The 25,828-nt window shown below is 41.3% G+C and overlaps 1 protein-coding gene across 2 annotated transcripts in view; it reads left to right on the forward strand.

Annotated features, from left to right (window-relative positions):
• Positions 1–9,929: 9,929 nt before the first annotated feature.
• The window catches only part of frmd4a (FERM domain containing 4A), a 108,240-nt gene continuing 92,341 nt past the window's right edge, over positions 9,930–25,828 (forward strand). Inside the window, exon 1 of one of the 2 annotated variants that reach the window (XM_029114895.2) lies at positions 9,930–10,124. In XM_029114895.2, coding sequence (XP_028970728.2) covers positions 10,092–10,124 — 33 coding nt within the window. In that variant the 5' untranslated portion in view covers positions 9,930–10,091. Of the gene's footprint in view, positions 10,125–23,127; positions 23,539–25,828 lie in introns of those variants that run through there. The other variant, XM_034288147.1, reaches the window with a different exon arrangement.

The following is a 25,828-nucleotide window of genomic DNA, read 5'->3' on the forward strand; positions in this document are numbered from 1 at the left end:
CTCCCCCAGGGCAGATGGAAGAGAACTGACCACCCCTCAGTCCATCTCCTATCTAGGTGTCTTCATAGGTTCTGACCTTACTAGTGAGTTTTTCCCAGCCACTCTGCACTATCCTCCTAAGACCTGAGCTTTGACAATGTATGCATTTTTATTTTCTCTTAACTATTTGGGATTAGTAGGACCTGATAAGTATAATATCTAAGCACGGCGCAGACAACAGTCCTCTAATAAGGACAGTAGGTTTAAGTTAAGCAGAATGAAGTACATGGTGCAGGAAGCCTAAAACATAGTGTCCTCGTATGCCACTGGTGCTCTCAAGCTTAATTGTTTGCCATGACATCCACCAATATTTGTTCCTGACCTTTCAACCCGGGCGTCCTGTCTTTGGGGTGCACCCGGACCACTTCTCCAAATTCCTATCCCTTCGATTCCAATCTGGTACTCATCATTATAGTAGCCAAAAACATAATTGGTGGCTAATTTATTGGCATTATTTGTGTCAGTGAAAACTCAATTTGTGCCAGTGAGAATTTTTGTGAGTGAAACAAAGTGGTACAAGCTGCAGGTTCCTGGCAGAGTTCTTCATATGTCTTCTTTCGTGTACTTGTTATACTCAGAAAAACACTTCATATGATTTAATCTGTGCAAAATTCTTCTACTTGACAGTAAGAATTGTTTTGATTACCCACAATTATTACGTCTTCTAGAGCTGCTTGATCCTCCAGCACCAACATCTTCCTTGCTACATTAAATACTGTATAGAGTGTTACTCCCTGAGAACACACAGGCCTTAACAACAAAACCTTTAGTTGCATTCATAGATTTTACATTGATATTTTATGATAATGTCATAAACAACAACAACAAAAAATATATAAATAAAATGTATTTAAATTTGTCTTGTGCAAATGTGCATACTCTTCTTATTGAATTATTGAAATCAAAATAGTTTTTGAACAAAACAACATCGCAGGCATGCTTGTCATGTATGTTTCTTACTAAAGAAATGAATTCAGAAGTAAGTGAAATGGTGGATGTTGAAATGTTCTTTTGCTTTTTGAAATGGGACTGCACATAAATCACCTTCTGTCAGACCATGTCAATGACAAGACAGAAACATTGTTTAGAAGGGAAGAAATGCACTTAAACAGGAATTTTCCTTCTCTGACGTCTTCAAAATGATAATCACTGCTATTCATTCCTGTGCACTGTAACTTGTTTAGAAGCAGCTAACTTGGAATCCATTAACATGTCTTCTGTAAAGTGTAATTGCAGTCATTAGTTGAAACAGAAAATTACTATTTTATCACATTTGTCTGTGCTGTGGCTTTTATTCAAGTAGGTGTCTGCACATTCAAGCGCACACATACACAGCTTTGTGATTTATAACAGATATGAAACCAGTGTAGATCACTGCACTTGGGTCAGCATATGCCATTGGTTCCCAGAGAAAAGGAAATGACAGCAGGGGACAGTGAGACTGTAAGAGGTTAAACAACTTACATATCAAATCATAGGCGCCGATTTATGTTTTCCTCCGTGGGTGCTCATAGGCGCACGCCATTTATATATATATTTTTTTTTGTGGGTGCTCGCTATTTTCCGTGGGTGCTCGAGCCCCGGAGCACCCACGGTATCGGCGCCTATGTATCAAATCAATGTGTGCAAAAGTTTGCACCAGTGATAAAACACAAAGTTGAATGAAAGAGTGCATGTACAGGTCTCTGTATTGATGCTGACCAGTATTGCTGTAATAATGGCTGTGCTGTATACTGACACGTGTATTGTTGTACTAATAACTACACTGTGTACTGACACGTGTATTGTTGTACTAATAACTACACTGTATACTGACACGTGTATTGTTGTACTAATAACTACACTGTATACTGACACGTGTATTGTTGTACTAATAACTACACTGTATACTGACACGTGTATTGGTGTACTAATAACTACACTGTATACTGACGCGTGTATTGTTGTACTAATAACTACACTGAATACTGACACGTGTATTGTTATACTAATAACTACACTGTATACTGACACGTGTATTGTTGTACTAATAACTACACTGTATACTGACACGTGTATTGTTGTACTAATAACTACACTGAATACTGACACGTGTATTGTTATACTAATAACTACACTGTATACTGACACGTGTATTGTTGTACTAATAACTACACTGTATACTGACACGTGTATTGTTGTACTAATAACTACACTGTATACTGACACGTGTATTGTTGTACTAATAACTACACTGTATACTGACACGTGTATTGGTGTACTAATAACTACACTGTATACTGACGCGTGTATTGTTGTACTAATAACTACACTGTATATTGACATGTTTATTGTTGTACTAATAACTACACTGTATACTGACACGTTTATTGTTGTACTAATAACTACACTGTATACTGACATGTGTATTGTTGTACTAATAACTACACTGTATACTGACACGTGTATTGTTGTACTAATAACTACACTGTATACTGACACGTGTATTGTTGTACTAATAACTACACTGTATACTGACACGTGTATTGTTGTACTAATAACTACACTGTATACTGACATGTGTATTGTTGTACTAATAACTACACTGTATATTGACATGTTTATTGTTGTACTAATAACTACACTGTATATTGACACGTTTATTGTTGTACTAATAACTACACTGTATATTGACATGTTTATTGTTGTACTAATAACTACACTGTATATTGACACGTTTATTGTTGTACTAATAACTACACTGTATACTGACACGTGTATTGTTGTACTAATAACTACACTGTGTACTGACACGTTTATTGTTGTACTAATAACTACACTGTATATTGACATGTTTATTGTTGTACTAATAACTACACTGTATATTGACACGTTTATTGTTGTACTAATAACTACACTGTATATTGACATGTTTATTGTTGTACTAATAACTACACTGTATATTGACACGTTTATTGTTGTACTAATAACTACACTGTATACTGACACGTGTATTGTTGTACTAATAACTACACTGTATACTGACATGTGTATTGTTGTACTAATAACTACACTGTATATTGACATGTTTATTGTTGTACTAATAACTACACTGTATATTGACACGTTTATTGTTGTACTAATAACTACACTGTATATTGACATGTTTATTGTTGTACTAATAACTACACTGTATATTGACACGTTTATTGTTGTACTAATAACTACACTGTATACTGACACGTGTATTGTTGTACTAATAACTACACTGTGTACTGACACGTTTATTGTTGTACTAATAACTACACTGTATACTGACACGTTTATTGTTGTACTAATAACTACACTGTATACTGACACGTTTATTGTTGTACTAATAACTACACTGTATACTGACACGTGTATTGGTGTACTAATAACTACACTGTATACTGACGCGTGTATTGTTGTACTAATAACTACACTGAATACTGACACGTGTATTGTTATACTAATAACTACACTGTATACTGACACGTGTATTGTTGTACTAATAACTACACTGTATACTGACACGTGTATTGTTGTACTAATAACTACACTGAATACTGACACGTGTATTGTTATACTAATAACTACACTGTATACTGACACGTGTATTGTTGTACTAATAACTACACTGTATACTGACACGTGTATTGTTGTACTAATAACTACACTGTATACTGACACGTGTATTGTTGTACTAATAACTACACTGTATACTGACACGTGTATTGGTGTACTAATAACTACAATGTATACTGACGCGTGTATTGTTGTACTAATAACTACACTGTATATTGACATGTTTATTGTTGTACTAATAACTACACTGTATACTGACACGTTTATTGTTGTACTAATAACTACACTGTATACTGACATGTGTATTGTTGTACTAATAACTACACTGTATACTGACACGTGTATTGTTGTACTAATAACTACACTGTATACTGACACGTGTATTGTTGTACTAATAACTACACTGTATACTGACACGTGTATTGTTGTACTAATAACTACACTGTATACTGACATGTGTATTGTTGTACTAATAACTACACTGTATATTGACATGTTTATTGTTGTACTAATAACTACACTGTATATTGACACGTTTATTGTTGTACTAATAACTACACTGTATATTGACATGTTTATTGTTGTACTAATAACTACACTGTATATTGACACGTTTATTGTTGTACTAATAACTACACTGTATACTGACACGTGTATTGTTGTACTAATAACTACACTGTGTACTGACACGTTTATTGTTGTACTAATAACTACACTGTATACTGACACGTTTATTGTTGTACTAATAACTACACTGTATACTGACACGTTTATTGTTGTACTAATAACTACACTGTATACTGACATGTGTATTGTTGTACTAATAACTACACTGTATATTGACACGTTTATTGTTGTACTAATAACTACACTGTGTACTGACACGCGTATTGTTGTACTAATAACTACACTGTATACTGACACACGTATTGTTGTAATAATAACTACACTGTGTACTGACACCTGCTTCCAGTGTTGCTTTTCTATGAAAACATTATGCTGCATTCAAAATCTAATTTATATTAAAACCACATTACTATGCTCAGAGAGATTTGACATATCATTGTGTGTATGTAATTTTGCACAGCTTAAGTTACGCAATGTGATGGAGTACAGCTGTCAGTCATACTTTGCTAAATAAAATTAAAAAACAGTTAAGGTTAGGATTAGGATAGTGATAGACCAGAAACAATTAGGTAGTTAAGTTTAGATAAGGCAGGGTCAGAGGTCAGAAGTTTAATGAGTAATTTGTTGCAGGTTATGGGGGATTCTCCTCCTCCACAAAGGATCTACTGCTGATGAAAATACATCCAATTAAACTCACACTACCGATATGCGTGTGGGGAATGGAATGGCATGAAAGTGTATGTGTGTGCGCCAGGGGATTGTTATAATAATCTCATGGTCTAATGGACTAGGTTAGTTGGGTGAATTAGCTAGTCTCTACTGGTGAATATGCTGTGGACCGTGTAGTAATTATACTCCATGGTGTAATAATATTTTCCAATTGGCTTTCCCCTGACATCATGTTATGAATATTAACGCGGATTAAAATGGGTCTGCATAATGATATGGTAATTAGCTTTATGATAAAGATGTGTTTACATTCTAGAAATCAGTATGTGTGCATGTGTGAGAGGGTGTATTCACATGTGGGGGTATGTGTGTGTGTGTGAGAGGGTGTATTCACATGTGTGTGTATGTGTGCATGTGTGAGAGGGTGTATTCACATGTGTGTGTATGTGTGCATGTGTGAGAGGGTGTATTCACATGTGTGTGTATGTGTGCATGTGTGAGAGGGTGTATTCACATGTGTGTGTATGTGTGCATGTGTGAGAGGGTGTATTCACATGTGTGTGTATGTGTGCATGTGTGAGAGGGTGTATTCACATGTGTGTGTATGTGTGCATGTGTGAGAGGGTGTATTCACATGTGTGTGTATGTGTGCATGTGTGAGAGGGTGTATTCACATGTGTGTGTATGTGTGCATGTGTGAGAGGGTGTATTCACATGTGAGTGTATGTGTGTGTGTGTGTGTGTGTGTGAGAGGGTGTATTCACATGTGTGTGTATGTGTGTGTGTGTGTGTAGACCACCAATCAAGCCTTGAAAATATACAGTATGTAGATATTTTGCAACTTAATTCCTTCCCGATGGAGTCATGAACATGTGAAAAAGACATAAATGGCATCAAGATCTACAGTAACCCTTAAAGATAAACCCTGCCACATCAACAGAGCTTGTGGAGTAATATATATATATGCATATGGACATGTGTTATTGGCCACGTTTAGATGAGTGTTGCTGCTGAATTGCGGTGGTTTTTGTATTGATTGTCTGGTTATTGTGCAGTGATGTGTGTGTGGTCCCGTGATAAATCCCCGCTGTATCGGCACCCCAGTCGACGGCCTGGTTGTCAGCATGAATCCATTACTGGTCCCACTGCCACTGTACAGACTTGTAGGGATGGAGATGCACACACACACGACAAGCCACTCACGGAAATGGGACACGAATACCAAGATCCAACATTACCTACAATTGTAAACTGGGTTTTTTGAATCCTAAATGCCAATTGGCTGATACCCATGATATGTGTAAGCAATAAGCCACGGGGAGGTGTTAATATACCACGGCTAAGAGCTGTTCTTAGGTATGACGCATTGTGAATTTCCTAAACACAGCACTTAATGCTTTTATAAACCAGTTGCCAACACAATTAGAGCAGTAAGAAGTGATGTGATATCATACCCATGGTATACGGTCTGATCCCATAGCTATTGGCCAATCAGCATTTGGGATTCAAACCACCCGGTTTATAAGTAAGAAATACGGCACCAGGGGGTGTGATTTAGGGCCAATATACCATGGCTAAGAGCTGTTCTTAGGCACAGCACATTGTGAAGTTCCTAAGAACTTAGTCGTGGTATATTGGCCATATATCACCAACACCCGAGATCGAGATGCCTTGTTGGTCTTATAAACTGAATACCAAAACAATTAAAGCAGTAACAATGAATCTGATTTCATATCCATGGTTTACGATCTGTGGTGGTTTAATTCCTGAGTGTCTATTGGCTGATAGCCATGGAATATAAGCTTGTATTGCACATATATGATATCACATCGCTTTTAACTGCTCTATATGTGTTGGTAACCAGTTTATAATAGTTATATTCAGTTTCTTAATATATAAATACAAGAGATAGAGAATATATATGTATTTATATATTAAGAAACTGATCATAACTATTATGAACTGGTAACCAATCACAGCAGGTTATCACGTTTCAGTTCTCTTTTAAGGTTCAATATGGTACAGGTGGTTCATTTGACGTTAATTTCAGATTACCATGTTTTATTAGTTTATATCTAGGTTGTTAAAGGACATTGTTTGACCTTGAGTTAAATGGCACAGGGTGATACTAATGACTAGACCCTCTGTGATAATTCCTCTGGTGTGTGTTAATAAGAGGATCCTCTATGGTAATTCCGGTGGGTTTAATTGAATTCCTAGTGCTGTAAGTGTAACTAGGTCAGTGAGAATCCAGGCTAAACACCCTGCTAATTCATCTCCTTATAGTCTCCGGTACTATAGGGCTGTCTGTCTCTCATCTCAAACCTTAGACTTAACCTTACACAGCTGGAAATCATGTCTACACCTAACTGTCAAAACTCAATGTTTGCCTTAGCAAATAAGAGTTCTAAGTTGTCCTGATTAAGTCCTTCTTTTCAGCCCCCTCTCTCCCTCACTCATTTTCTCGATCTCTCTCTTCAATGAGGAATGTTGTTGCCATGGTACCACTGATATACTACTCAGAGCACTGAGGTGAGGCTGAACCCTGTTGCCCCACTCTACAGACATTTAGAACCACAGACACACATACAGACATTTAGAACCACAGACACACATACAGACATTTAGAACCACAGACACACATACAGACATTTAGAACCACAGACAAACATACAGACATTTAGAACCACAGACACACATACAGACATTTAGAACCACAGACACACATACAGACATTTAGAACCACAGACACACATACAGACATTTAGAACCACAGACACACATACAGACATTTAGAACCACAGACAAACATACAGACATTTAGAACCACAGACACACATACAGACATTTAGAACCACAGACACACATACAGACATTTAGAACCACAGACACACATACAGACATTTAGAACCACAGACAAACATACAGACATTTAGAACCACAGACACACATACAGACATTTAGAACCACAGACACACATACAGACATTTAGAACCACAGACAAACATACAGACATTTTGAACCACAGACACACATACATTTAGAACCGCAGACAAACATAAAGACATTTAGAACCACTGACAAACATACAGACATGCAGAAACACAGACACACATACAGACATGCAGAAACGTAGACAAACATACAGACATATTCTTGTACTTGAATGTTTTTTCTGCACTCCTCTATTTGCACTTCTGGTTACATGCAAACTACATTTCGTTGTACTTTACTTGTACTGTCCAATGGCAAAGTTGAATCTAAACCAAAATCAAAATATATATATATATATATATATATATATATATTGGCAGAGAACAGAGGGGGATCAGGTTGCTGGGCATTTAAGAGCTTCTATTGTCTGGGGGAACAATCAAACTCTGGAGAAGACACCCCCTGCCCAACCCACCACACACACAAACACTATGACCCCAGCCAAGGGTTAGAGCAAAGGGAGGGGGGAGGGGAGGGGGGGAGGGACCAAAGCAAGGACAGTGCACTAATGTGAGAGATATGGACAGAGAGAAGAGAGCAGAGGAGAGAGGGAGAGACAGAAAAGGGGGAGGTAAAGAGGGAGAGATAGATAGAGAGAGAGTGAAAGAGAGAGAGAGAGAGTGGTTGGATAGCTTTACTGTGAGAAAAATACATGTGATCATTTGTCACAGTGAAGGGTACACATGTAGCTGGAGGCAAAGAGAGAGATAGAGAATATATACAGTACAGAAAGAGATAGAGAATATATACAGTACAGAAAGAGAGATAGAGAATATATACAGTACAGAAAGAGAGATAGAGAATATATACAGTACAGAAAGAGAGATAGAGAATATATACAGTACAGAAAGAGATAGAGAATATATACAGTACGGAAAGAGATAGAGAATATATACAGTACAGAAAGAGATAGAGAATATATACAGTACAGAAAGAGATAGAGAATGTATACAGTACAGAAAGAGATAGAGAATATATACAGTACAGAAAGAGATAGAGAATATATACAGTACAGAAAGAGATAGAGAATATATACAGTACAGAAAGAGAGATAGAGAATATATACAGTACAGAAAGAGAGATAGAGAATATTTACAGTACAGAAAGAGATAGAGAATATATACAGTACAGAGAGAGATAGAGAATATATACAGTACAGAAAGAGATGGAGAATATATACAGTACAGAAAGAGATAGAGAATATATACAGTACAGAGAGAGATAGAGAAAATATATGCAATGCAGAGAGATAAAATATATATACAACAGATAGAGAGAATATTTACAGTATATATAGAGTAAATAAATATACTACTGATAGACGGACAATATATACAGCATATATAGAGAAAATAAATATACTACAGATAGAGGGACAATATATAAAGTATATATAGAGAAAATAAATATAATGCAGATGGAGGGACAATATATACAGTATATAGAGAGAAAATAAATATACAACAGATTGAGGGACAATATATACAGTATATATAGAGAAAATAAATATACAACAGATAGAGGGACAATATATAGAGTATATATAGAGAAAATAAATATAATACAGATAGAGGGACAATCTATACAGTATAGAGAGAGTGCCCAGTAGAGAGAGAGAAAATAAATATACAACAGATAGAGGGACAATATATAGAGTATATATAGAGAAAATAAATATAATACAGATAGAGGGACAATATATACAGTATATATAGAGAAAATAAATATACTACAGATAGAGGGACAACATATACAGTATATATAGAGAAAATAAATATACTACAGATAGAGGGACAACATATACAGTATATATAGAGAAAATAAATATACAACAGATAGAGGGACAACATATACAGTACAGAGAGAGAGAGAGATCTTCCACGTCACTGCACACTGAAGCCGCTGTGGAGAGCGACACAGCGAGTTTGTCCTTTCCTTCTATGTACCACTATGTGTGGGTGTGTGTGTGCACCCAAATGAGAGAGGACTCACACACACATTTTCCTTTCAGTCTCCGCTGGTCTCTGGGTGGATTGGGAGCATTGTGGTGGAGATAATGGGAATGATGAGGATGAGACAGCGTTAACACAGCATTAACTAACACAATCCTAACAGGATCTATTTATCCACTTCTGGAATATAATACTCTAACTGACCGGATCACTTCCTGGTCTAACATGGAAGGACTGCTCTCTCCTATGAGAACCAGGGTAGGTGTGTGTGTGTTGTGATTGTTTTGTGCTAGTGTGTGGTTGTATATGTGTGTTAGATGCTCAGGATTATGTTACCATGGTGATGATGAACTTGGAAAATGAGTTTACAGGGTTTGTGTTTCCAAGGCAATTTGGGTTCTCATGCTGCTGTTTCCGTGGTGATGATAGAAGACGGAGGGAAAGTTAATGGTTGTCTGCGTTGCTAGGGGCGATGGGCAGAATGTTGGAGGGAGAAGTCATACTGCTGTGAGAAATCAGAATTACACTGTGTGTGTGTGTCAGTGTGTGTGTGTGTGTGTGTGTGTGTGTGTGTGAAAGTGTGTGTGTGTGTGTGTGTGTGCGTGTGTGTGTACGCACGCGCAAGCTTAGCTTAACAAGGGGAACCTTTGATAGCATGACTCAGTGGCCGTTCACAGCAGTGCCCATCGCTCTACTGTTCCATTTGTTCCACAGAAAAAGATGAAGATAGAGGATTCGTGTGTTAGTATGGGAGTTTGGGTTCTGTGATTTATTATCAATGAACATATCCCCTTGGAATTAGCTCATCAACAAGATCTTATGGTTTCATATTGAACTTTTACATATTGACATTTACTGGTTCACATTAGTTCATTTTTTTTGCTGAGGGAATTAAAGGTCATTGTTGGTCTTTTATTGGGACCTGGTCCCAATGTGTGATGTTGATGTCTACATGACATAGTATATATCCTTGAAGGCACAGGGCAGAGCACTGGGTCATTAGGCAGTAGCAGAGGTTTCTATGCCAGGGAACCATTAAGGTGAAATGTGCTGAGCCGTTAGTCAGCTAGTGGTGGAGGTTTGTATGCTAGGACCCTGAAGATGCAGGGCTGAGTACTGGGCCATTAGTATTAGATGTTTGTTAACTACCCTGAAGGTAGTACTGAGACGTTAGCCCGCTACTCATGCCTGTCATCAGACTCTTGGTAACTGCTTTGTTGTATCTATAATGTCCTGTCCCATCTAAAAGATGTGCCCAAAGTAAACAGTCTGTAGTACAGGTGGTACAGGATAAACATATGCATGTTTGCAGGTGAAACAGTACAAGACAGTAATGGAATTCCACAGAAACAACTCTCATGCACATCAAAGTGTTATTGTATAGAATAGGACTTTTACAGCTGAATTAAAAATAAAAAATAAAAAATGCAACTACATTTGTACAGCGTATGTACTGTACCATTTGTTTTATCAGTTGTGTGGTAAACTGTGTGGCAAACCCGTCATTAAGCAGAACAATAACTCTCTGCATTTGAATGAGGAAAAGGCCTTTACAAACTGCTATTGCGCCTTCTTCACCAAAGTTGTTGTTCTTCAGCGCGCCCGGCAAGTCATTTTAAAGTGAGCTTTTGCAGCACATCACACCACCACCAAAGACTAGCAGTAGCAGTAGTGAGTAAATTACTTCTATATGACAAAACCTCTAGAGTTTTCACCTTTGACTTTCACATCTGGATAAAACATTACATGTCATTTATCATTTTGGTAATATTAATGAAAACCCTTTGTAATACTTCAGTAGCCTGGCAACATAATTTGGCATGCATTTGAAGCTTAGTGAATGAAACATTTTGCAAATAAATATCAGAGAACACATCCACATCCAAATTAAACCAACCAGTTGGATATTTTAACAATCGCCAAGTGGCAATGCATGTACGACCTGCATAACAATATGGCAACTTGAGTTTGGCCAATGCTAATTGATGCTTATTGGAGTTTGGCAAACGCTAAGTTGATTAATTGTTTTGTTACCAGATACAATAACTTCAACCTCATTTATTTGTCTAAGAAAGTAATAGTCATTTGTGTTCTGCCACATCTCAAACTGAAAATTTCCTGTGCTTCAGCCATTTTGATGTAGATTTGCTTGTGTGTTTTGGATGATTGTCTTGCTGGATGACCTTGCTGCACTCCAGCTTTGTCTTGTCTGCATGGTTCGGGTCATTGCTGTGCTTGAACTTGAACATCTGCACCAGTCTGATGTCGTGTGCAAGGACTCTCCTTCTTGGTTTTGCCGGACAGCCAGTTCTAGGAAGAGTCTGGGGGGTTTCAAACCGTTTCACCACGATGGAGCCCAGTGTCATCCTGGAAACCTCCAGTGTTTTTTTGGGGGGTTTTTAGAAACTTCCCCATATCTATGTCTCATCGCATTTCATTGAGGTTTATAGAGTTTCTTGGACTTCATGGCATAGTTTTTGTGGGACCTTATAGTTTATATCGTTTTTAAATCATGTCCAAATAGTATAATGGATAGTAAAGGCTTACCAATGGGTGAAATACTTATTCGTAAAAGAGGGATCTAATTACATCAAATAACATTTGACCTATATCATTATTTTAAAAGGAAAAATATTTGAGAAATGCAAGCATTCCCATACCCTCCTGCTCAGTGATTTACTGCGAGCAGCTGAACAAAAATGAAGGAAAACTACATTTCCGAATGATCTATCATCCTTTCACTCCCTCCCCTTCATCTCTATCTGCTGCTAAAACACGTTCTATTACTCCAAATGTCAGCCTCTTCCTCTAGCAGCAGGTAACTCCGTGCTACCGTCTGTATTCTGAACCATCCACCTCCTTCCCCTTCATTTTCCCTCTCTGCAGAGTACTTTGTCAACCACATTAATAAGAGGGTCCATGACATCAGCACTTCAGCCTATTGAGTCCAGTGGTCTCCTCTATGCGTTACCTTCTTTACCCAAGCTCTGTTTAGATTAAATCCTGAGACAGTGACGTCTGGCCACCCAACAGCCTGACCCCTTGACCCCAGCCCCTCCTAGACCCCTCTAGACCGTCTCTGGAGACCTTCTCCCATTCCCCATTTCCACTCTTTCTGCCACTCAGGTGGTCTGTGTGCCTGGAGGCCACACTGCTTACTACTGCTGGGAAGACGTAAAAACCCTTAGGATCTGTGCTATATGGCCAATGCCAGGGCTAAAGGCTCTGTCCAGGCATTCATTGTCAGCCATATACCATAGCACTCCGGGGTTTATTACTTCAGTTTACAATGGGGATGGGGAAGAGCAGTGCTGCTCTAATGTATAATGCTGCAATAAATATGTATATGGTTATGACCAACGTGCTGACGCTGCTATTGACCAGATAAAACAGTGTTTTCATATTATTTGAGGGGGGGAGGGGCAAAGGAGAAGAGTTGCAGAAGAAGGGGACGAGTGAAGGGGATAGGAAAGCAGGTTTCTGTTCTTTTTCAGTGTACTGGTGATTAATGTTCTTTGTGCAGTAACATACAGTATGTCCTCTCCCTTTCACTCACACACACATGCATACACACACACACATTTCATTAATCTCTGTTGTGCAGGGGCTGTGCAACTTTGATAAATCCTGGGAGCGGAGAGCGGATCATTTAGACCAAATCGCCAGTTCCTCTTCCACCCTCCTTATGCCTCCCTTCAGTGTCCTCACCTCTTCCACCTCCTTATACCTCCCTTCAGTGTCCTCACCTCTTCCACCTCCTTATGCCTCCCTTCGGTGTCTTCACCTCTTCCACCTCCTTATGCCTCCCTTCAGTGTCCTCACCTCTTCCACCTCCTTATGCCTCCCTTCAGTGTCCTCACCTCTTCCACCTCCTTATGCCTCCCTTCAGTGTCCTCACCTCTTCCACCTCCTTATGCCTCCCTTCAGTGTCCACACCTCTTCCACCTCCTTATGCCTCCCTTCAGTGTCCACACCTCTTCCACCTCCTTATGCCTCCCTTCAGTGTCCTCACCTCTTCCACCTCCTTATGCCTCCCTTCAGTGTCCTCACCTCTTCCACCTCCTTATGCCTCCCTTCAGTGTCCTCACCTCTTCCACCTCCTTATGCCTCCCTTCAGTGTCCTCACCTCTTCCACCTCCTTATACCTCCCTTCAGTGTCCTCACCTCTTCCACCTCCTTATGCCTCCCTTCAGTGTCTTCACCTCTTCCACCTCCTTATGCCTCCCTTCTGTGTCCTCACCTCTTCCACCTCCTTATGCCTCCCTTCAGTGTCCTCACCTCTTCCATCCATAGCGTCCCTCCCCCTCTACCGTCCAGTCTATTGCCGCTGGTCTCCAGCCCACTGAGTTGTACAGGTTAGGCTCCAAGCTGTTGGTTATGCTCTGCTAGATGTATATTGAGGGTGTACCCATGTGTACACAACGTATGTGTGTGTGTGTGTGTGTGTGTGTGTCAGGGACTAATCCTGTCTCCTCAAAAGTTTGACCTCTAACCTCTCAATCAGAACAGCGAGCCCAGGTGTGTCTGTGTGAGTTCATGATCAGTTCTGAAAGGGTGATTCCAATCAGATGACCTGATGGTGTGGTCACACTCAGCTGCACTTGTCCCTCTGTCCTCTCCCTTTACTCTTGTTCATCTCTTAAATCAAACCCTCCTCCAACCATCCTTCAAGATTGCCTCTCTCTCTCTCTCTCTCTCTCTCTCTGTCACCCTGCTTTGTTAATATGCGTCTGCAGTCTTTTTATTCTCTAACTGTATCATATGTAAGATGGCTGAGACTGTCCAACGTGTATTTTCTGTATGTGCTTGGTTGATGCTGTTGATGTTATTGTTGCTATATGTTATTGTTGGTGAGATTGTGTGAGGTTGGGGGAGTGTTTTTGTTTAGAGATGTTTGTGATGGGACCTCCGTATTTGAGGGAGGAGAAAAGTTTTGTTGAAATCTTTATTTGCCCAAGCTTAGGAGGAACCGGGTCAGCGGGTTAGGTGTTACAGACGCGGTGTTGTTATTTATGGGGATGGTCTCTGCGCGCCTCAGTGTTGAACTACTTGAGTATGTTTGGGGACTTGGGGGGGCTGTCTGTGTGGTTGGACAAGGGGGCTTTGAGGTCCAATTGTGATTTGGGTTTAAAGTATGTATTTGAATGTGGTGTAAGATGTTTGTGTAGGAGATGTAGCAGCACACCATGTGTTTTTTATGGGGGTTGGGTTGTGTGTTTGCTGTGGGTGGGTGGGGATTTCTTACAAAAATCTAAATCTCTCTCTCTCTCACTCTATCTCTCTCTCTCTCACTCTCTCTCTTTCTTGGCTGTGCATCCTGGTCTTGTAATTTGTAGACGTAGATTTTTGGTGGACCATCTGATGCAATAGATTATTCCAGATCTTTCAGGGATCGGAGCCAAGTGGGGTGGCAGTGGGGGGTTGGTTTGGTAATGGGGGGTTTTGTGGATAACATTGTCCACATAGTCCACCCTAGCCACATCTCCAGGTATCATCCACCAAGCCCTCACGTGTCCATGACATCTCCATCCTAATCAAGCAGACAGTTCCATGGAATCCTTTGACTGGGGTGTCATGGTGACTAATAGAGGTTCTGTGTTTGACGGCGTTCTGCATGTCTGTGGGTTTCTGACAGACTCTTCTCATTTCTGATGGTTATACTTAAACATGTGAGTTCTATGATGTGAGGACATATCACTATAAACACAGAGTCCTTTTAAAGAAAGGCTAGTAGCCATTCCCAAATCTCTGAGAAGAAATCTGCCCGAGACAGCTTTCTTCTTTCTCTGTTTCCTTCTTAGTTTCTGCTTTTTCTTTTGCGGAGACTTTCTCTCACTCATTCTTTCCCTCATGCCCAATCACTAGCCACGGCAGTAATGCTGGCTAGTCAAGCATAACATTGGAATAGAATAAGCATCATTAGACTGTACTTGAATATTTCTGTCTAGTTATGTAGCTTTGCAGAAATCAGAACAACACACACACTTTTTACTCTCTCCCTCACACACACACACACACACAGACGCACACGCGCGCACACGCACACACACATACACACATACAATGTCTGTCCCTTGTGGCACTCTCTGTAGTGTGTAATGTATGCATGTAGGTCAATAGAGCACCAAGAAACACTCAACAGCTTCTGACAGTACTTACACACTGTCTGTATGTGTGGGTGTCTGTGTATGTGTGAGTGTGTGTGTCTGTCTGTCTGTCTGTGTGTCCAGCTGTGTGGTAATTCATACAGATTGAGCTATTACAGGAATGGCCAGATACTGTAAGAATCGCATGTCCACTCCAGCAGCACAGCAGGAACACACATAAAGCCTCCAGCAGTGACAATTGTTCCCCTCAGTGGCTACTACACCTCCCTTCATACTACACCCAGCCAGGAGCCACATGTTTATTACACCTCCCTTCATACTACACCCAGCCAGGAGAAACATGTTTATTACACCTCCCTTCATACTACACCCAGCCAGGAGCCACATGTTTATTACACCTTCCTTCATACTACACCCAGCCAGGAGCCACATGTTTATTACACCTCCCTTCATACTACACCCAGCCAGGAGAAACATGTTTATTATACCTCCCTTCATACTACACCCAGCCAGGAGCCACATGTTTATTACACCTCCCTTCATACTACACCCAGCCAGGAGAAACATGTTTATTACACCTCCCTTCATACTACACCCAGCCAGGAGCCACATGTTTATTACACCTCCCTTCATACTACACCCAGCCAGGAGAAACATGTTTATTACACCTCCCTTCATACTACACCCAGCCAGGAGAAACATGTTTATTATACCTCCCTTCATACTACACCCAGCCAGGAGCCACATGTTTATTACACCTCCCTTCATACTACACCCAGCCAGGAGAAACATGTTTATTACACCTCCCTTCATACTACACCCAGCCAGGAGCCACATGTTTATTGCACCTCCCTTCATACTACACCCAGCCAGGAGCCACATGTTTATTACACCTCCCTTCATACTACACCCAGCCAGGAGAAACATGTTTATTACACCTCCCTTCATACTACACCCAGCCAGGAGAAACATGTTTATTACACCTCCCTTCATACTACACCCAGCCAGGAGAAACATGTTTATTACACCTCCCTTCATACTACACCCAGCCAGGAGCCACATGTTTATTACACCTCCCTTCATACTACACCCAGCCAGGAGAAACATGTTTATTACACCTCCCTTCATACTACACCCAGCCAGGAGAAACATGTTTATTACACCTCCCTTCATACTACACCCAGCCAGGAGAAACATGTTTATTACACCTCCCTTCATACTACACCCAGCCAGGAACAACGTGATGGTTAGTACGCACACTCTTCCTGCTCCATCCTCTCACAGGTTCAGTCTGTCCCTCCCTCCTGTCCCCCAACCCTCCACCTGGGTCATTAGGTGGCAGACAGCAGTCAGGATTGTTCAGGTCAGAGGCAAAGAGACCAGGACCCCCTAGTGCTGCCTGCCTCGCTGCCTGTTGGACTATAATGAGGAGTGAAAGGCAGAGCTAGAGAGGTCTGGCCTTTACAAGATGTGGAGCATCCCTGGAGACATTCACACAAAATGCAGGTAGAGGCAAGAGCACACAGACAGGGCAGACGGCTAGCAGCCATATTGGAAGCAGAGCCAGGAGACTCCATCTCCCAGCTGTCACTGCTGCTGTCAAAGACACCAAGGGCTCGGTAGGTGGGGGCGGTCATCTTTGGCAGGTGGGGGCGGTCATCTATGATATCATTTGTTTTGTTTAAGGGTCAGCCACTCTAGTCCTTAAGCGTCTCTGTGTCTATTGGTTTGTTGTTTGTTCTTTTAAACCAGATTCTGATTGATCTTAGGGAACCAAGTTGCAGGCAACAGAGGTCAGCCTTTGCTTTTATAGCCACTAAGTAATAAACCTGTCTATTTGAGCAATCTGCCTTCTGAAAGTATGATTTTAAACCTAACCCAAATCCCAGTGCCTGTGGGTTCTGACTTTATGGCTATGATTTATAGAATCAAGTGGAAATGGTCAGAGAGAGAGATGAGACAGTGAAGTGTTAGTAGTGTTGATACAAGCTGTGTATCAGTAGGAGGCCATGTAGTCCGACTGATCCTCAGTCTGGTTCTGTTTGATCCTGTCGCTGTGTGTCTCTGACCAGCAGCGCCATCCAGCTTCAAAAGGGCCCAGTAGAGATCAGAGACACATGGCGGTAGCATCAAACAGGAACAGGCTGAGGATGAGCGTGTGCACGCGCATGTGTGTGCGTGTGTGCGTTTGGGACACAAATCGACAAGACAAGTTAACCAATGATGCACTGAATGTTTGAGGTTGGCATCGAATTAGATGTCGGCCAAATGTTGTTTTCACTGGCTGCCATCGTTTCTCAGTTATCTGCATTTGGGGAGGGGCTGGCTGTTGAAGAGGACGTACACACATGTTGGAGGAACAAGAAGTGGGTTTATGTTGTCACCCTGGGTCACAAACCTAAATAGTTGGTAAAGGAAATTACAAACCCATCGTCAGGAAGACATTTATACCTTTCACCGGAAAGCAGCTTCTCCATCTCATCTCATGTCCAATTAATCTCATGTCCAGTTCATCTCATGTCCATCTCATCTCATGTCCAGTTCATCTCATGTCCAGTTCATCTCATGTCCAGTTCATCTCATGTCCAGTTCATCTCATGTCCAGTTCATCTCATGTCCAGTTCATCTCATGTCCAGTTCATCTCATGTCCAGTTCATCTCTTTGCTCCTTCCTTCAACACATATTAAACAGGACCCTGCCCTCGCTTCCTTCCAAGGCCTCTGGACACTACTCCCTCTTCTTAACCGTCCACACTTCCACCAGTTACCCGTTCTCATCTTCCTTCTCTTTATCCTTTTGTCATCAAATCTTCTCTTCCTGTCTCACCCTCTCATCAGTCTCTTCACCATTTCCATCATTGTCTTCCTCAGGGATACGATTGATCCATTTATTCCATAGGACTCCTGGCCAAATGTTATTGGTCTGGTGGAGTGTCAGGGTCAGATAGAACTGTCGGTATGAAAATGGGTGGTCACGCCTATTCCCCCAGTGGTGACATCACATGGTCTCTTCTATCCTCTACTGCAATAATTACTATGCACTGCATTTACAGCAGCTGTTTATATTAAGTGCACACATTATTAATGAATGGTTTACCTGCGCTTATGCCCAAGGAAACAGGAAATCACACTGCAACAATTCATTAATCAGAGTTTATATAGGTATTCATAATTTACACTGTGTTCAGAATGGAGCACACTCTAATTCCTCAAGCATTTCTGATGTGAAGGGTTCTATACATTTAATTGAGATTCAGGTATGTCCCCATAGCTCTGATTGATGTTTTAATAAATGTTAAGCTGCTGTTGCCAGATTGGTGTCTCATTATGTTTCCTCTTCCCATCTGTGGTGCATTTCACTGTATTAGTCGTCAGTACTTCAAAATGACATGAGGGTTGCCAGATTGATGCATATTCCCCCCTCAGAGGAGCAGTTAGGCTGCATGCCTGCAAGTGTCTCTGTGACCCTCTATGCTCTTATTACTGCCACTTAGAACAATTAAATATGACACGTATCGAATGAATGAGTGTGCATTTGCATGTTTAGGCCAGATGTGACATTAGCTGCTGCGTTAACTGCAATACAGAGAAACACAGCAACACATCCACAAAACAAGCACATCGCTGTACACTCAGCCACATTCAATAATTTGTGTGAACACACACTGCAATTGTCAGTTGTCTCCAGATTGTACAATTGTCTCCACATCAGGGCCCAAAGGTTCTTGCATAATTATGTAGCAGTCTGCTGTAATGATGTCACCAGGAACCATTTCTGGAAAGAGAACAAAATGTATCTCTATGTCGTCAGTGAGTTATTTATATGACAAGTATATTTATGATGTGATCTTTCAAATAGTGTATTAATGGGTCCATATGCGCTGCTTTGTCTTTTCCCTTTAGTTATCTTTGCAAGAGCCTACCGCTCCTCAGCAGCAGTTCTGGAGATGACCAATAGAGTGTGCTGTTTGTTGAGAATCCACAGCTCTCTGTATAGTTAGCTCCCACTCTTATGAGCTGTGGCCCTATTGCTCGAGTTTGGCCCAGATGAATACACACACAAACACACACACACACACACACACACACACAGAGACTATCAACTGTCCACATCCTGTCCCTATCCACTAAAAGGATGACCAAGTATATATATATATATATATATATATATATATATATATATATATATATATATATATATATATATATATATATATATATATATATGTGTATATTTGCGTGCATGCACATGTGTCTATGTAACAAGATGGTTCTATTGAATGTTTAATTGATGACCTCCGGCTGTCCCTACAGCTGTCAAATGAAAGCATGTGTTATACACCAGGGAAAGAAGGGGGAGGAGGAGCATATGTTCCGAACAGGTAATATGGGGAATTATAATGAGCTGGTGTGTTAGTGGCAGATTGACAGGCCTCTAACCCCATTTGTCTACTTGTCACCCCATGCCTCCCTACCTCCTCTTTCTCCCTGTTCCTCCTAGCTCTTCCTTACACTTTCAGGGCCTTTAGACCAGCCCCCCATCCCTCTTCCCATGTCCCCCTGTCCTCCATACCCCATGGCGTGGGGAATCCGCCGCCCAGGTTCTGCAGATGAGACAAGACTGGGCCTGGGGTGTGGAGGGTTGCTAGTGTTTTGTTTCACTTGAAAGAGCGATGGAGGCCCCTGCTCGATGGTGGATCAAAGCAAAACCCCAGGTAACGTACAGGTGGCGTTAGGACAACAGTTTTATTCCAGCTGGGTAATATTAGTGGACCTATCTGGACCATAATAACATAGCCAGGGGTTGGGGGAGGGCTCAGCCAGTCAGCAGGGTTGGGGTTCTGTTACCACTGGAGACAAGGGGAGAAGGTAAATGGATAGTTGTAAGGTGAAACAAAGAGATCGCGATGATTCATTTCTGGTCTGAGGAGGGATTCGGGGTGAATCACAGGTGAGTCAGGTACATCAATGAGCATCAGTGAGGCCGGGGCTCGGGTTACACGCATGTCAGTGGTATTCTTTGCATTGCGAGTGGGACTGTTAGATCATAGGGGATTCAAATCCAGGTGTGGGCCGTGTTGTGGAGGGATTCGTAGGCCCAGATGAATTCGATTCTACTGAGCTTAGGGGGATTCTGAGCATCAGCAGCAGGATGTGCTTTAGAAGAGTCATAATGGGTGTAATCGCATTAGGCACAGCCAACAGATTCATAGACAAAGTAGAACGTGTGGAGGAGTGACTGGAATATGGGACCTCTATAAGCGTTAAGCCGAGTGCTCCTGTGTTTCTCTGTAGCAGCAGAAGTTAGCATCATGTTTAGTCCATTTCCTTCAATGATTCTGCCTGTCTACATAAAATATGGATTAAATATCCAATGTTCATCAAACATTTAAACACTGAACATGTTTAAACACACACACACAGCCCAAGTTGGGTTTGGGGGGGCCCCAGGTGTGGGGAGGCAGAGTGTTGTGTTGGTATTATTTGTTCTCTACAGATTTTCAGAGCTGTTACGTTCGTGTTGCACAAATTGGCGTTGTTATGGACATGCAGCCAGTCACCCATAGGCAGAGGGCAAATGACTGGAACTGAATTAGCACTGGAGAAGCAGCCGTGGACTTATTTCACCCAGAAAGTCTGTGTGTATTTGTGAGAGAGTGTATTTGTAAGGAGAAAGTGGGCTAAGTTTACTAGGGCAGAAAATGCAGGAGCGTGACTCACTCTGGTGCCTTTCTACCAGCCTGAGACATATGCCTTCATTGCACTGTTAACTGCCTTACACCCACGTACATACATTTGTCTTTCTATCCTTGTGGGGACCTGAGTTCTAACCCTGAACCACAAATCCATGTTCCTTTTCCCAGGCCCTAAACTTAACCTTTAGCCTAACCCTAACCTTAAACTAACCTCCATAACTTAACTTTTATGCCAATACTAAGGCTCTAAGCTAGAAACTGCACTTTCCTTAGTAGGGACCTGCCCGAAAAACCTTGTAGAGAGAGGCTTTTCAGGTTTTATTATCTTTTGTCAGGTCACCACATGTAAACTTACACACCCAAACAAACAAGAGGATTTGTGCAAAAGAGTCAATTCTGAAAAGCTCTCAGTTATCATTAGAGCAACTACATGTCCGAGTCGATGAATCCTCTGCTGTACACTTGTCTCTGTCTCCATCACAATACCTCCTGCCTTTCTCCTTAACATTTTAGTCTCCCAGTGGTGGCTTCGGTGGCAGAGCGTGGGCAAAGTCCCTGGGGAAGCCAAACCAGGAAATAAGCCATATTACAGCCCCCATAAGCTGTTTTTCACCACCAAAGTATGCCACTGTAAGACAAGAACACAACAGTGTTTGAATAAAGCATTCAAACGTTTGTCACAACAGCACTAGAGAGAAAATATCTGTGGTGAAGCATGTAACAAACTAGCATGTAACAAACTAGCATGTAACAAACTAGCATGTAACAAACTGTTCCATGGGACTTCACCTACACATCATGGACTAGTCCTTTTGGGTCCACTTAACATCTATGCTAATGTTTAAAATTACATAGAGTTATGTAAGTCTTAAAGAAAACTAGGGTCCCTCTGTTATTTCAGCACACCTCACACCTATTAAAAACAATTTGGTTCAAACACCATACTGCTAAGCTATACTATATAACAAAACAGTCTGACTCAAACAGCAGACAGTATCTGATTTCATTTGTGTTGTCCTACCAGATGAGGCTTACCAGCCTAAACGCTCAAGCTAACCGAACCTCCCAAACCAGCCTGCTTTTCTCAGAAGCTATATCTTCATAAAATGTAGTTGATTAGCCTTTTCAGTTTTTATCCAATGCCCCGCCAGGCTCTCGTTTGGACCATAGTTGCCAAGACTCAGCCCAGCAGGACCTGGGCAAAATGAATCCATGACCTTTAGACCCTGAGACACTAACAGGTGCTTAAGAGGCTTTAGACCAAAGACAAGAATAGATCAGGTTCCCTTCCAAACAGTGCCTCCGTACTCTAGGTGCAGAGGAGTAGACATGTATGCTGACACCGATACTGACAACAGCACTCCCACACAGGTCTCCTGGTTTGATTGACAAATCCTCCCTTATTATAGTATTGAAGCTATGGGACACACACTTCTCTCCAGATCTCAGTCAGTTGTTCAGATTTGACTAAACAGTCACTGATCAGACCAGATCAGATTGTTACTGGGCATTACTGACTGGTACAGACCGGTGCTGACTCGTCATTAACATGGCATGATGGAGGCTTTGTGTTGCCTGCCAGAACTGATTAATTCTGAACCAAAGCTTTTAGCTAGTCTGTTGGTGGTGGTCACTGGATTCCTGAAACAGTGGCACTAACAGAGTATTCAGAGACCAGAAATCCACATGTCCACAGAGACCCGGTGGACTGGAGTCTGGTTGACAGTGGTGCTGTCAGGGTCGAGGCTGGATTACTGGTTCCCTCTGGTAGCATGACCCCAACAGTGATTCCTGAATGGGAGGAGAATGGGAAACAGAGACCAATCCGGTAGACTGGCCACATGTTGCTACAACATGTTTCTAATCAAGGTAAGATTTGGAAGCAAATAGATTGGTTTAGTTCTGATGTGGTAACGTTTTAAATCCTGAAGTACTAAGACTCAGCAAGAACAGATATATTTTCTAGCCTGAACACACCGGGAGCAATATAATTGATGACATTGGGTGGTATACATGACATGGCAGTTAACTTTAGACTAGAAGTGATTGGATAACTGATCATCTTGGGTGTCTGCAAGTTCTTCTGGTATAAATGCATTTTCACATTGGGTGTGTGTGTATGTGTTGTTTATGTCTGGTGTGTCTATGTGTTGTTTATGTCTGGTGTGTCTATGTGTTGTTTATGTCTGGTGTGTCTATGTGTTGTTTATGTCTGGTGTGTCTATGTGTTGTTTATGTCTGGTCTGTCTATGTGTTGTTTATGTCTGGTGTGTCTATGTGTTGTTTATGTCTGGTCTGTCTATGTGTTGTTTATGTCTGGTCTGTCTATGTGTTGTTTATGTCTGGTGTGTCTATGTGTTGTTTATGTCCTGTGTGTCTATGTGTTGTTTATGTCCGGTCTGTCTATGTGTTGTTTATGTCCGGTCTGTCTATGTGTTGTTTATGTCCGGTGTGTCTATGTGTTGTTTATGTCTGGTGTGTCTATGTGTTGTTTATGTCCGGTGTGTCTATGTGTTGTGTATTTCTACTGTGTGTCTGTTGTGTCTATGTGTTGTGTATGTCTAGTGTATCTGTGCAATATATTTGTGCAATACAGGTCTGAAGAACATGCTGTGCTCTCTCTTTCTCTCTCGGTACTGTCAGTCCCATTCAGTGGATTACACACAGACCAGACTTAAACCAATCACCAGTCTACGTTGCTGGTCTAAATAGTGTGTTTACGTGTATGTATGTTGGGTTGTGTTTGTGTATGTACACGGCACGACAGGTCGTGTTGTCATGTGTTTGTGCTGCAATAAGGGGCTAAAGCTCTAATCTCTCTGAACTGGCTACCACTTGATAAACCATTAACTGCTTCAGTACAACTATATATGCTGGATGCATGTACAATAAAGACTGGATGTCTCTCTTCTTGTGTTGTTATGAACACTAGTTAGCGAAAAGGAAGTTTCCTGAGATGTTTACACGTCTGGAGAAATGCAAATAACTTGTCTGGGTTGGCCTAAGTAGTTCAGCATCCAGCAGCTTTTCTCCATTAGTCTCATAAGGAGAAACTGTTATACAACATACTAGCGTTGTAATCTGAATCACATCTGTTTGTGGTCGCATCATTAAGAGCACAGTCATGTGTTAGGGTTCTAAAAGAGGTTTGTACCTCTGACCACATGAACCACAACCAACCATAGTATAACAAACTATGTCTGGATGCAGGTCCCTTATTTTATTTTAAGACCTTTCCCTTTTCTCCCTTTGGATATCCACTTACTAAATCCAAATGCGCCATTCACTTCTCGTCCCCCTTTATCTCCGCTTCAATCCTCCTGAGATGTAATGACAATGACCCCTGACCCTAGGTCAGTAGAGCATCAGACTGGGGTCAGTAGCACTGGGGCTTTAAAAAAATCTGTCAGCAGCCGCCTGTCTAGGCCATCGCACACACCTACAAAACACCCACACATTCAAACAAACCAAAATAGGTCTGTCATGTCTTTGTTATATTTCAGGTGTTCATCTCTCAGTTCACTGCTACTCCACTCCAATACCTCTAACTCCACTTCACTGGCCACCATTAATAACTAGGTTTATTTACAACAACCTTTCCAAGAAAAATGACCGTGCAAAGACCATGAACCCAACTATCTGGCAACATTTGTAGCAGGAAGAGATGCAAGGAACAGACAAATAATGCCAGTGTTCTGGGCCCTGGGGGACATTTATTATTAACAGAAGGTGGTAGGTTAAACGTAATCCCAGCACAGCGGGGTACTGCATCCCACTGTATCCACGCTTCTTTGGCCGCTGCCCAGAGATGCATTTCGGGGGTCCCTTTTATCCTCCCCCCTGGTGCGACCCGATTAAGAGCACATGTTCCTCGTCAGAGGGTGGCAGCCAAGTTGCGTTCAAGGGTAGCAGCTGGACTGCAGCTCGGTGCCAGGTGTTTCCTCCTGGGACGCTGGCCTGGGTGCGTTCACACCACACATTTCACTTAAAACTAGCCAGCTAACATTAGCTAGCTTGTTATCTTTGGATGTGTATGAGTGACATAGTTCAGTTAATAATTCAATTTACTTGACAAAACAAACATTGTAATTGTAAATGATGTACTGTATCATGTATTGCATTGTCAATATTGTAAGGCGCAACACATTTGCACGCAGCG

This window comes from Esox lucius, chromosome 19 (genome assembly GCF_011004845.1).
Source record: "Esox lucius isolate fEsoLuc1 chromosome 19, fEsoLuc1.pri, whole genome shotgun sequence".
Taxonomy (NCBI): domain Eukaryota; kingdom Metazoa; phylum Chordata; class Actinopteri; order Esociformes; family Esocidae; genus Esox; species Esox lucius.